The following is a 12919-nucleotide window of genomic DNA, read 5'->3' as shown; positions in this document are numbered from 1 at the left end:
TGAACCTGGGAGGTGGAGGTTGCAGCAAGCAGAGATTGTACCACTGCACTCCAGCCTGGGCAACAGGGGAAGACTCTGTCTCAAAAACAAAAAAGGAACACATATAGAGGTATAGAGAGTATGACAAGGTAGAGCTCTGTAGAAATTCTGCAAGTATTCTTTAGTGATCTGTGATCAAGGAACTTACTAGACCCACATTTTTCTCAGGAAAATTGGAATGTCAAGCTTTACTTTAGTGATAATAACAGTCCTTTTTGAGGCTTGCTCTTTTTCCTATACATGTCGAGAAAATGATGATGTGTCTTTGCTCAGAGATCTGGGAATCCAGCCTGGTTTTGATTCCCATCCTGTCAGGCTTCCTGTCCACATCCCCAGCAGGTTTAACCCATCCATCATCATTGTCCCCAGTGGTCCTTAACTATGTCACGTTTTCTTGGAGAATATTAGAGGTGTAACAGAAAAGATGAAATCAATGCAGCATTAAAATGAAATGTGTCTGTAGAAGGAAATTTCACATTTGACTGAAAATAGACCATCTATTTAAAAAATCTTCTTGATTCTGTTCTGTTTGATCTTCAACCAGATTTTGATCCATCGTGTGTTTTTGTTCCATGAGGATGCATCAAAGGACAGGGATTTTTCTCCTCAGGAAGTGTTTTAGAGTTCAGGAAGACTCATTTGAATACAGATACCTTTCAAAGCAATTGCAGAAATTATTCCTAGAAAATTGCTGCTGATCTGAGTGGCCTTTGCACTCAAGTCTCTTCTTTTATATGTCTCTGCTCGATGAGTTCTGTTTTTGCCTTTTATTCTTTGTAAAGGTTAAGGACTCTGACTTTCACTTTTAATTGGCACTTACGGATTACTTAGACAGTTTCTAGGTATTAAGAACTGAGAGCCATTGACTTGCAGACCCCAGAATACTGGAATATCACTCTTTGGGGTTCTCTTCCCATGACCACCTTTACCATTAGGTGGTGTGGGCAGCCGTTCATCTATTTTGATTTCAGAGTTACTAGAAAGAGTTTTCTATCTAAAAAGTAGAATAGGAAAAAAAAAAATCCCCTAGGTCTTTTTCATGGTGCATAAAGTGATGCCATTGGAGATAGTTGCCTTTGATTTGATGGCTTTACTGGCTCCAGAAGTTTACTAAAAAGCCAATACCCCTGGAGGGGTGACACATTAAGTCAGAGAGGCATAGGGTATCAAAATTAGAAGTGCCTTGAGTGATCTCTTAATGGAAACTGAAACCCACAGAATTGGTTTCCCAAGGCCACAGAGGAAGGTGGTAACAGACTAGATTCTGGGTCTTCTTGCTTCCGATAACACCACACCATGTTATGTTCATTAGCACATTGACAGGAATTTGTTTAACAAACTGCTTTCCAGCCTATCAAATAAGAAAAAACGAGCTGAGTGCCGTGGCTCATGCCTGTAACCCCAACACTTTGGGAGGCTGGGGTGGGTGGATCGCTTGAGGCCAGGAGTTCAAGACCAGCCTGGGGAAGATAGCGAGACCCCTATCTCTACAAAAAAAAAAAAAAAAAACACAGAAATTAGATGGGCGTCATGACATGTGCCAGTAGTTCCACCTACTCGGGAAGCTAAGGTGGGAGGATCACTTGTGCCCAGGAGTTTGAGGCTGCAGCGGGCTCTGATCACACCACTGCACTCCAGCCTGGATGACACACGGAGACCTTGTCTCTAAAAATGATAATTATCATTCAGTTTTTTAAAAAGCAAAAGGAAAAACCAGCAGATCAAGGCCAGGTTGGCTCTGATGTACAAGGTGGTAGAAGGAAGGCTAAGAAGAGCACAGCTTAGTAAGGGGCCATATGGAGAGTTCTAGACAGTTTAGGCTGTGGGCACTGGTGGTATGGGGGTAGGGGCCAGCATGGGGTAGGGTGTGGAAGAGAAAGCACCCAAAGGGAAGGAAGAGGGGCTGATGAAAGGAAATGGAAGAGTAGCAAAGACACACTTCTTATAGCACTTATTCTCCTTCCTTTGGTTATATATGGATTTGGGTTGTTTAGGAACAGAATTTTGTCATATAGTAACAAAAATACTGTCTTGGAAATTAAGAAGATCCACCAACTAGCTTTGTGATCTTGGTCAAGTCATTTAACCTCTCTGAGCCTCAGTTTCCTTCTCTATAGTAAAAACCACATTGACTAGGGTTAAGGCACTGTTAAAGGTTCTTGACACATACTGTAATCATCACAGCAGCTCTGCAGGGACCTCTCATTTTTACAGATAAGGAAAATTTAGGTTCAGAGGGTGTAGTAACTTGCCCAAGAGTATGTAGCACATATTGGCAAAGCTTGGATTTGAACCCAGGTTAGTTGGACTTAAGGCCAAGGCTAATTTCCCTGGGCCCATAATAACCTATTGAGAAAAAGGCAAGGCCTTTAGAGGACAAGTTCCCTTGTCCTCTAAAATTCAGGCCTGTGACTGTGCTGAATTCCAGACCCTTGATTAGGTCAGCTACTCTCTCTGAATATCATGTACATCTTTTGAACAGTTCTAGCCAGCTGAGGTCCTGATGTTTATTCTATAGAAAGCTCAACACATTGTGGACCCTGAACACAATTTAAAAGCAGGGTCAGACAAATAGCATCCCTGGTCTTTGGGAAAGAATAAGGACTCCATTTCTGAGGGACATTCCATTCACATTCTAAATCTAAACTCACATTTAGAGCCATAAGGTGCAGGAAGAACTTACTCTTTTTCACACAGTGCAATTGCCTGGGCTAATTACTAATGGATATGTTTGAGTATTTGAGAAACTGAACACTGGCTTTTAGTTTCAGAAGGAATTTAGTCTATCCTTCTAGGCAATGGAATGATTATCATTCTCTAAAGATGATATCCATGTGGTATTATCCCAAATACTTGGCCATTTGCCACTGTGAGATCCTGCTTGTATCTGATTATGGATCCAGTTTAACGCCACACCCACATACTGTCCACATAAATGAAAAGAACATTTTTCATAAAGACATTTGTCTTAGAAATGTGATTTTCTTTGTGGTGGTTATTTCTAAATTTTATTTATTTATTTATTTATTTATTTGAGAGACAGGGTCTCAATCTGTCACCCAGGCTGGAGTGCAATGGTGTGATTATAGCTCACTGCAGCCTCAAACTCTTGGGCTCAAGCAATCCTCTCACCTCGGCCTTCCAAGTAGCTGGGACTACAGGTGTGCACCACCACACCCAGCTAGTATTTCTAAATTTCAGAATGTAACACTGGGTCTATCTTTTTTGCTTAACATCTGTGACCTACTAACATATGTAATCATCATCCTGCTTTCCTGTTTTTTGTTTTGGATTTAGAATTTTGCCTAAATAACTGCTCCAGAAACTCTCAAAGTTATCTGATTGGTGATTACACTTTGCAAATGAAGAACATTTCCCAGCTAGTTAGTTAGAGCAAGATGCTAATAATTAGGCCACAGGTTTGGGCTTTGTGTGGGCCAGTTAGTAAATACAGGCATCTTGCAAAGGTATGATTGTGACCCAAGAAGGACCAGGTGAGAATACAGTGTTTTGACAGAAATCCTTCTTGGCTAGAAGGAAAAAAAAAATTGCCTTAAAGTCAGTAATATCGTATTGGGATTACAGCATGTCTTTAAAAAGGAAAGAAAGAGAGAGGGAGGAAGGGAAAAAGAAAGAAAGAGAGAGAAAGGAAAGGGAAGGGAAAAGAAGGAAGGAAGGGAAGGAGGGAGGAAGGAAAGAAAGAAAGGAAGGAGGAAGGAAGAAGGGAGGGGAAAAGAAAAAGGAAAGAAAGAAGAAAGAAAGCCAACAAATAATAGTAGACAAGTTCACGGAGATAAATAATAAAGAATAACAGAAGGAGCCCGAACCTGAAGCATGGCTTGACCTTTAATCAGGGCTCTTATTCCTAGCAGGCTGTGAAGCAGCTTTGTCTTTACCTGCTCAATGGATCTCACAATGCTGATGCACGGCTTTAATTTGGGAAGCCTTTCTCTTGAGAGGCATGTCTTTTCTTGCTCCAAGTCTAAAGTGCTCCCAAGTGTGGCGTTCTCTGTGACAGATGTACTACAGTTATGCTTTAGCTGACTCCAAACCCATAGCTTCCCAGTGCCTGAGTGGTCTGTTTGATGTCCAGGAGTATGTTTCCTTTGAGAGCAGGTCTTTGCTGGAATATCCTCTAAGAAGGTAGAAAGGTGTCATCCCTTTGTTCTAAAACAGCCACTGATAAATTTCGCTCCCACTACCATGCGAGGCTGTTCTTTCAGAAGGTCTAAAATACATTTGCTGATGTACATAATCCTAGACCCACCCCATGGAAAGGCACTGTCGGAGAGAGATGTGAGTCCTCTCCTTTCTCAACTTCTCCCAAGTTGTCACATTTTCATAGATGGCCCTAATTCCACATGTCTCACTGCGAATATAAGAAGTTTCAGAAATACTTGAGTATTGCCAAGGAGACAAGATTCTCTGGCAAATCTCCCATCCATAGCTTTGCTTCTTATAGAAGTCTCAGAATCCTGTTGACTGCATCACACGTGACTGGCAGGACGAACCAGCTCCATACACATCCATCTGTGATTATTTTGCATGGCTATTTCTCACTGATGAAGCATTGTCATTCTTCTCTGAATTCTAATTCCTACTATCAGAGACCGTTCCTGAAGGGAGGGAGAAATGTGGCCATAGAGGCCATTTCTGTTGGAACATGTGCCACTTGTTTCCTACCAGGAGTGGCAGCCTCTCCTGCCAGCACTGGTGGCTGCTGAAGGAGGCATTACTTCTCCAGCTTTCTCTTGCCCATCCAAGAGAAGGAATTTATTTTCGTCTACCAAGTAGCTTGCATTCTCTTCTGGCACCCTGATTAGATCAGAAAGGGATAGAAGCTTGGCGAGAAGACTTTTTCCCTCATTTTTATGCCTTATAACAACTCAAGTTAAAAGTACACAAAAAGCTCACTGCTGTTTAAAGTGTGCTTGTAAAGTAAAAGGAAATGTGCACTTTTGGACTTAACACTTGTTTTTCAGCATTTTTACTTGAGATGGCAGTCTAATTAATTATTCCGCCGCCCAGGACCGGAGAAAAGAAAATGCGTGAATAATCTGATATAGTAATACTCAACTCAGTGCTGTGGCATAATTGTTATGGATAAATTGCTGGAGTTTTTTTTCTTTTGGGTTTTTGAAAACTCTTCAAAATGCAAAGAGCAATTATAACCCTACAGTTTGGTAAAGATGGGCTTATACATCTGAGAACGCTGACATATTGAAAACAATCTATTCCTTACATCCCTAAGCAAGAAGAAACAATTATCACAGTAAATTAATACCGGGTTTACTGACGAGAACTCAGGGCCTGAAAATCTGTACGCTCCGTCTCCCTCAACCCCTCCCAGCCATTAGGAACATGTATATCATGGGCAGAGTGTCTATGTCTTCAGTAGAATAGGTTCTGAGAATTGAAATGTAGTGGATACAGAGTGGACATTGACACAACACAATTTCCCTTTCCTTTTTGTTAAGTGGGGGTGACATGTATTGCTATTGTCATCTAAACAACCTCTGATTTGATTTTTTAAATAGCATTTATTATTTTTAACATAGGAAGTGTAAAGAACAAAAAAAATTGCTCAGCATCCGCTTCTTAGAAACTTGCCAAATACAAATAAAAATATTTTCATAGCTTAAAATGTCAATACAGATGGGAACAAAATGAAAAGCAAATGCTCCCTTGGTTTTGTTATCAGATTTGTGATTCTAATCCACCTGGGACAGCCCCATATGTGTTCCTAAGAAGATACCAGACTTAAGAATAAAAGAACACATATCAAGAGAACCCTAAGAATGACAAAGGTGATAATGTATAACATAATGTGCCTTGTAAAAATGACCTCTGGATACTAAGAGAAGATGACAGAAGAACTATAAAATGCTAAAAAGTGATGATCTTTTATGAAGTCAGAAACAACTTTTAATGGGCACATTTGAAGTTCCAAAGGAATGCAAAGAAGGGCTTCACCCTGTTTTTCAGACTGGTGGATAAGTTATGAACACGGAATCAGCAACACGCTTCTCAGACCATGCATGCATGTGTAAAAACTAAATCACAGAGATTGGGGGTCAGGTGACTGTATCAAATAAACGAAATGCGTAATTTTTTATGACCAGTTTCCTTGAACAATTTTATAACACTTTTATTAAAATGTTAATAGATTTGAGTGATCTCTAAGATATCCATCTGGTAATGAGTTTTAATGATATATACTAGCCAGACCTTCATATTATGATACGTGTGTGTTCAATCAGTACTAGGATTCATATCTTCCCACCATTGAATGCTAAATGATAATGTGGTAGTGTGTGTCTTGACCACTCATTTAAAGGAGATCATAATATCTTTCACTTCTGAAATATATTCCTTTTTTTCCACAGGCCATGAAAGTGACAACACCTTCGAGAGCCCTGAAATCACTGTGGGATTATGACTTTTTAATTTATGATGGTGTCATAGACAATACAGCCCCAGACTTCTTAGCATTCAAGGAACATTTTAGCTTAGCTTGGGGAGGTATTTTTTCTCTCTTGGAACACATTGAGAAGTTTCTCAGGAACTATGCAATACCAGAAGTCAAAATAAAAGGGAATAATTTGGTGGCCCTCCTTCCAGAGTTTGAGCTGAAGAATAAACTTACCAGATATGACCTTCTATCAGTGTTAGAGGACCCAGCTCATGTCCAAATGCTGATAAATCTTCCAGGGCAAAGGTACAAGGGCCAAGATGGAAATTCGGAGGCCGCCATGAAGATCCAAGCCACATGGAAATGCTACAAAGCAAGAAAATTCTTCCTCATTTATCGCCAGCAGAAGTGGGCATCAGGTGTGATTGCCATTGCTTGGCTGTTACATTGCCATAAGACTCGATTAAAGAAGATACTAAAGGAATCACGTCAGAGACACCTGGAGAATTTCCGCATTCGAGCCAAGGTGCACAAGGCTGCCAGCTGTTAAGGCAGACCTCTTTTTCTAAACAGTTCGTGCTTGAGCGGTTGCAATAAGTTGTCTCTTTATCTTCCCTTTCTGTTTCCAACTACCCTCCTCGCCTCAGACTCCCTCGCCTTTCTCTCCCCTCAATGTATGATGCACAAACCCCACATTTGTTTGTGCATCATATTTTACCCCTAATCAGGAATCTGGCTTTCGTGCCTGCAAAATCTGTTGCAATTTTTCTATAGAAAAAAAAAGTCCCTTCACTTTGACTGTGGTAGTTCTGTCAGAAAATCAATGTTTTAACTGCATTACTTTTTCTCCCTATATATACCTTCTGGCACTTTAATTTGCTCAGAAAAAAAAAAATCCTCTCGTCTACATTGCTGTCACCACTTTGTCAGAAAGTATTTAAGTTTGCAGACAGCCTTTTAATTAGTGCTCACAATTTCATTTATGTTTGCTTTCTCTTTTTTTCATTCATATTCTGTTAATTAAGTGAGCTGCCTCTAATCTTCCCCTGCCAGTAGCATCATGTAGCCACCTAATTAAATTAATTGGGGAAGATGTTTTAAGTATGTAATTAAATCAATTAATATAATTTATGCCTGGCTTAACTGTACAGTGGAAAAACAGCTGAAGTTTGACTAGATGAATCCACTACAGCTTCCTGTCACTGATCAATGCTCTTCTTGATTTTTAGCATCTGGCAGCCAACTGGAATCGCATCAGGACCTCCAGGAGGACTATTATCCATATCCCATCATTAGGTATAACACTTTTGCCTGCAAATCTATCAGCAACCTCTATTACCCACCACATTATGGCTCCTTGATTGAGTTCAAGGAAGGCCCCTTGTTTTATTCAAATTGGTCTCGGCAGGAAAATGTTCTCGACATGATGAGAGTAATAACACAGGGCCCTCGCTCGAAACGGCGTTTAATTTGGGGATTAAGCAAATAAAGTCATTATGTGGGGGCTGCTATTCAGTGGAGAGGTGATTTGCTGTAATTCGCTTTCATCTGTATGAAATGAACTAAAAAGTTGTATTTTTCCCCCTGAAATAACAGATAATGTTTTCCATCTTCTTTAATGATAGAAGAATACAGGCTTGTATGTGTTGTGGCTGTTACGCCAATAAGCCAGGATATTGCTTGTACACTGTTTTTAATCAAATGTGCAGTCAAAATGATAAGCTACATTCTCTGAAATTATTTAGTTCTAATTACGAGCAGATGGGATGCTTTATTTGCACCTAGGGCGCCTGAGCAAAAGGAAATGCTGTGTGAACAAGAATAATTAAGAAGTTGAATAGTGTTTTTTGCGCTTAAATAATCTGCAGTTTCATGTTAATTAGCACTAATGTAATTATTTAATTACATTTATGAATTGGGGAACTTAAAAGCTGTTGTCTGAAACACACTGGTAAAAAAAGGTATGCCAAAATGACATTGGGAATTTCAGAAATTTGCACTGGAGTTTCTTTTAAAACATGAGCTACTGTTAACATGTTTGGGATTTGTTTGCTTCCTTATTTTGTTTTGTTTTGTTTTGTTTTGTTTTGCGTCTCATTAGTGTGTTAAACTTCCTTGGTGAGGTCAGATTTCCTAAGCTGACTTGCTAGAGTTTTGACAAGCAGCACAACCCACTGAATCTCTTTGTTACATCCATATTAGCTCTTTGTTAAAGTCTTTTAAGTAGAGCAATACATTAAGTGATCTGTTGTAATAGAATTCTGGATTGCAATTTATTCATATTCATATGTGAGTATAACCAGTTTGTGTACTTATGTGTAGTGCAGAAACATAACACATTTGAACAGTAATATGAAAAGGAAAAAACATTTAAATTATTATACAAATATAATTATTTTTAAATTAGTAAAATATCAATAATAAAATAAGGCAATCTTTTCTAGATTCTGGAGTACTTAGATCTAAGTACTTACAGAAAGTTAAGAAAATACTTGCATTGCACAGAGCCTTTTAGTTTTGGTCTTTTTCATGGCTCATGAAAGAAATTTGTTTCTTAGGATCTAAGTGAGGTAAGACAGATCTGAATTTCATTCTAAGTTGGGCTTTTGTTTTGGTGAGACTACTTTTACACACAAGATTATTTCACACACAGAAATTGCACTTGTAATTGATTGCAACCAAAGAGGCTAATTGCAGACCCAATTAGTTGACTTGAGCCCTTCGAATAAGGTGCAAGAGCCTTTGCTTCTGCAACTAATTGTGGACCAGACCTGATATTATATGGGAAATTTTGTTTTGCTTTCTCTATACAGGGCCCCCACTTTGCAAAGTTGCTTAGCACAAAGATGTGATAGACACAAACTTCTTTACTCCTACACTCCCACCTCTGACCCTCCTAAAAACTTCCATGCAGTCTGCTCTGCAGAGAAGCTTGATACAAAAGAGTCTCCAAAGAAGGAAAAATTTGAAAGTAAGCATTATGTAAACTGGGTAATAAAAAAATTTGAGTGAAACTATCTTAAAATTTCAAAAGAGCTTACTGAATATTAATTAAGTGGGGTTCCCAGCACTTTGGCAGGATTGCTTGAGACCAGCAGTTCAAGACTAGGCTGAACAACATAGTGAGACCCTGTTTAAAAAATTTTCAAAAATTGGCCAGGCATGGTGGCGCAGGCCTGTAGTCCTTCTACTGGGAAGGCTAAGGTGGGAAGATCACTTGAACCCAGGAGTTTGAGATTACAGTGAGCTATGATCATCCCTCTGCATTCCAGCCTGGGGGACAGAGACACTGTCTCTAAAAAAATTAATAAAATAAAATAAATTAAGTGGGATAATAATCTGGCCAAAGAAGCTAGAAATAGAAAACATTATTTTAAATACGATATTAAAACTAGTTTTCTTCTGGATTACACATATTCAGTTTAAATAAATATATAATAAATATGAAGGTCTTCCCTAATGTAGCAATTTTTGTTTGTCACCAACATGATACCCATTGTAAAGAAAAACTGCTAATTGTGTAATTTCTAAGAGATAAGAACAAGCTCAGAGTTTTTCTCAACTGAGCATTTTATAAGACTAATTGCACACTTTCAAAAGAGAATAATACCTGGGCTTTGATCATATAGTGTTTATTTCTACAATATGTTTTGGATTTTTTTTTTTTTTTTTGAGACAGAGTCTCACTCTGTCACCCAGGCTGGAGTGCAGTGGTGCCATCACGGCTCACTGCAACATCCGCCTCCTGGGTTCAAGCAATTCTCCTGCCTCGGCCTCCTAAGTAGCTGGGATTACAGGCATGTACCACCACGCCTGGCTAATTTTTGTATTTTTAGTAGAGATGGGCTTTCACCATGTTGGCCAGGCTGGTCTTGAACCCCTGACCTCAAATGATCCACCCGCCTCGGCCTCCGAAAGTGCTGGGATCGCGGCTGTGCTTTGGATTTTATAAAAATGACTTGTGGACATTAAGTAACAACAAGCTGTCATCTCCTACCTATTCCACAGATAGAATTCTCAAACTATGTGTATATTTTTAAGGATATGGGATCCCTTTTTTGTGTACCACATCCCTGGGAGTCCTTAAAGAAGATTTCAGCTAGATGCCACAAACTTTGTCTCATGCACCAGGGACTTACCTATACAATTCATAAAAATAGAAGTGGATGAAGGTGAAGCAATTTTTTCTCTAAATGTACTGCAAGAAAACTAATCTATTCAATCTTGTAATTTCATTTCCAGAGTTGAGACAGATTCACTAGTGAAAATCAGTTGGTAGGATTCTCTGGTTCAGGCATTTAACACAAGTTGCAGCCTTGTCCTCTTTTTCTCTTTCCATAGGAAATTTGCTGTAGAATTAGCTCTACACATAATCACACTATGCCACTAGCCAATTGGGGCTACACTAACTTGTTTGAACCCTTCAGATGAAAGCTAAATAGCTGATAACGGCATAATATATTGTAGTTGTGAGCATTTGGTTATTTATGCAGTTTTGCACACATGGGAATAATTGCATTTTCCAAACTGGTGATCACAGAAAGGATGGCATTGCAGTAAGGTTTTTGACCACAAAATATTTATAAAGTATTTTAAAATCTATGGCTTGGTAATATGAACAGTAAGACAATTAAACAGTGTGGAGTAACCTCTTTGAAAGGAGGACTTGGGCCAGGCGCGGTGGCTCACGCCTGTAATCCCAGCCCTTCAGGAGGCCAAGGCGGGCAGATCATGAGGTCAAGAGATCAAGACCATCCTGGCCAACATGGTGAAACCCCATCTCTACTAAAAATGCGAAAATTAGCTGGTCGTGGTGCTGTGCGCCTGTAGTCCCAGCTACTTGGGAGGCTGAAGCAGGAGAATTGCTTGAACCTGGGAGGCGGAGGTTGCAGTGAGCCGAGATCACACCACTGCACTCCAGCCTGGTGACAGAGCAAGACTCCATCTCAAAAAAAAAAAAAAAAAAGAAAGAAAAAGAATAAAAAAAGGACTTATGAAGCTTGATTGATTGTTATGTATTTCAGATAGTATTCGTAGAGTAGATATAACAAAAATTTTAGCTATTTTTAACCCACAAGAGATGTGGAATGCTGCTGTCAAAAAAAACCTGATTTGCCTTGTAATTTTATAAGATGATAGAGAAACATTTTTCAGAGTTTATAGGCTGATCTCTTAATTGGATATTACATATTTTATCATTTTTATTAATGAAATATAATTATAACAAAATAATCCACAGTGGTTCATAACAGGAATAAAATATTAGGGTCTATTTTAAGCAAAATCTATCAGTCAAATGAGAAGGAACTTGAAGAATCCTAATTCCTCTAGAAAAAAACAGATGTCTAAATAAAGCCTACAGACTGATTTTGCTCCCAGTTTCTTTGGCCAAGTATTTCCTCCACTTTTAATTTAACCCCTGTGCTTCTTTATTGCAGCACATCACTTGGTGCTACGTGTAAACTCAGTTGCTTTTTAAAATATATTGACATTAAATGAGACGTGCCAAGTATGGGGTTCTGCTGCTGTGAGCAGTATATGAAGCCACTGCCAGCCAATTAAACCCCCAGGGATGAGTTTTCACTCTCACTTCTCCTCCACCTTTAAAGTAAAAATAGGAGACATACTGAGGTGGGATTTTTTTTTTTCTCCGTGTAATCTTTTATTTCGCTGCCGATTGATTTGATGACTAAAAAGAATGTATATAGTTCAGTTTCATATTTTCCCTCTGTGCCCGATTTTAGCAAGTTATTTTTCTTGGGGTTAAAACAAGTAGTGGTCTTCAGATTCTTCATTCAATAAAAATTGTGGATCCTGGTATTATGAAGTTCATGAAATACAGCATTTTCTAGCTCGTCTGCACTTTCACAGAAGCCTACAAGAAAGGATGGGGAAACTTACTTTTGTGCGCAACCAATCATACGCTGAACTGAGAAAGTCCCAAATGCTTATGAGACTCTTGCTTCCTAACTCCATGCTTTTCTGCCAAGAGATAAAAGCTTGAGCTCACCTACATTTGTGAACAGGGGCAGAGTGGAGGATGGCAGCCAAGGGCGTTAGATCTGCAATCACTTTTTGCTATGCCTCCATGCATATTGGCACCTTTCAACTTTCTCTGCTATGAGCTGGAGTCACCTGATACCCAGTTCAGTGCTGCTTTTTACTTTTGAGTTGACAACTCAAAGACAGGATAGATGTTGTTCCTTCCACCTCAGGCTAGAAAATCTGGACTTTCGATAACATCTTTGCAGTCTTCAACATATATTTTGGCAAGTAGTATAGAATCCATAGTTTAACTATGGTGTTGCCATACTAGATCCTTGGGATAGGTATACTACCAAGACTTCCCAGACAGCATTTCCCAGAAATAGCCAGATCTTTGTGAGTATTTCCCAGAAATACCCAGATCTTTCAGAATCAGGAACAAAGTACACTTAAACTTTAAAAATGTTTTATAGCCCAAACCAA

At 39.1% G+C, this 12919-nt stretch overlaps 1 protein-coding gene across 3 annotated transcripts in view; it reads left to right on the top strand.

The window, feature by feature from the left end:
- Window positions 1-12919, top strand: part of IQCH (IQ motif containing H) — a 265552-nt gene that overhangs the window by 124499 nt on the left and 128134 nt on the right. For 2 of the 3 annotated variants that reach the window (XM_011940351.1, XM_011940350.1), the window contains 2 exons: window positions 6426-6977; window positions 7681-7747. In XM_011940351.1, coding sequence (XP_011795741.1) covers window positions 6429-6977; window positions 7681-7747 — 616 coding nt within the window. In that variant the 5' untranslated portion in view covers window positions 6426-6428. Of the gene's footprint in view, window positions 1-5740; window positions 5847-6425; window positions 6978-7680; window positions 7748-12919 lie in introns of all 3 variants that reach the window. The other variant, XM_011940352.1, reaches the window with a different exon arrangement.

Source organism: Colobus angolensis, unplaced genomic scaffold (assembly GCF_000951035.1).
Source record: "Colobus angolensis palliatus isolate OR3802 unplaced genomic scaffold, Cang.pa_1.0 Scaffold19, whole genome shotgun sequence".
In the NCBI taxonomy this organism is placed as follows: domain Eukaryota; kingdom Metazoa; phylum Chordata; class Mammalia; order Primates; family Cercopithecidae; genus Colobus; species Colobus angolensis.
This window is presented reverse-complemented; position numbering and strand designations above follow the sequence as displayed.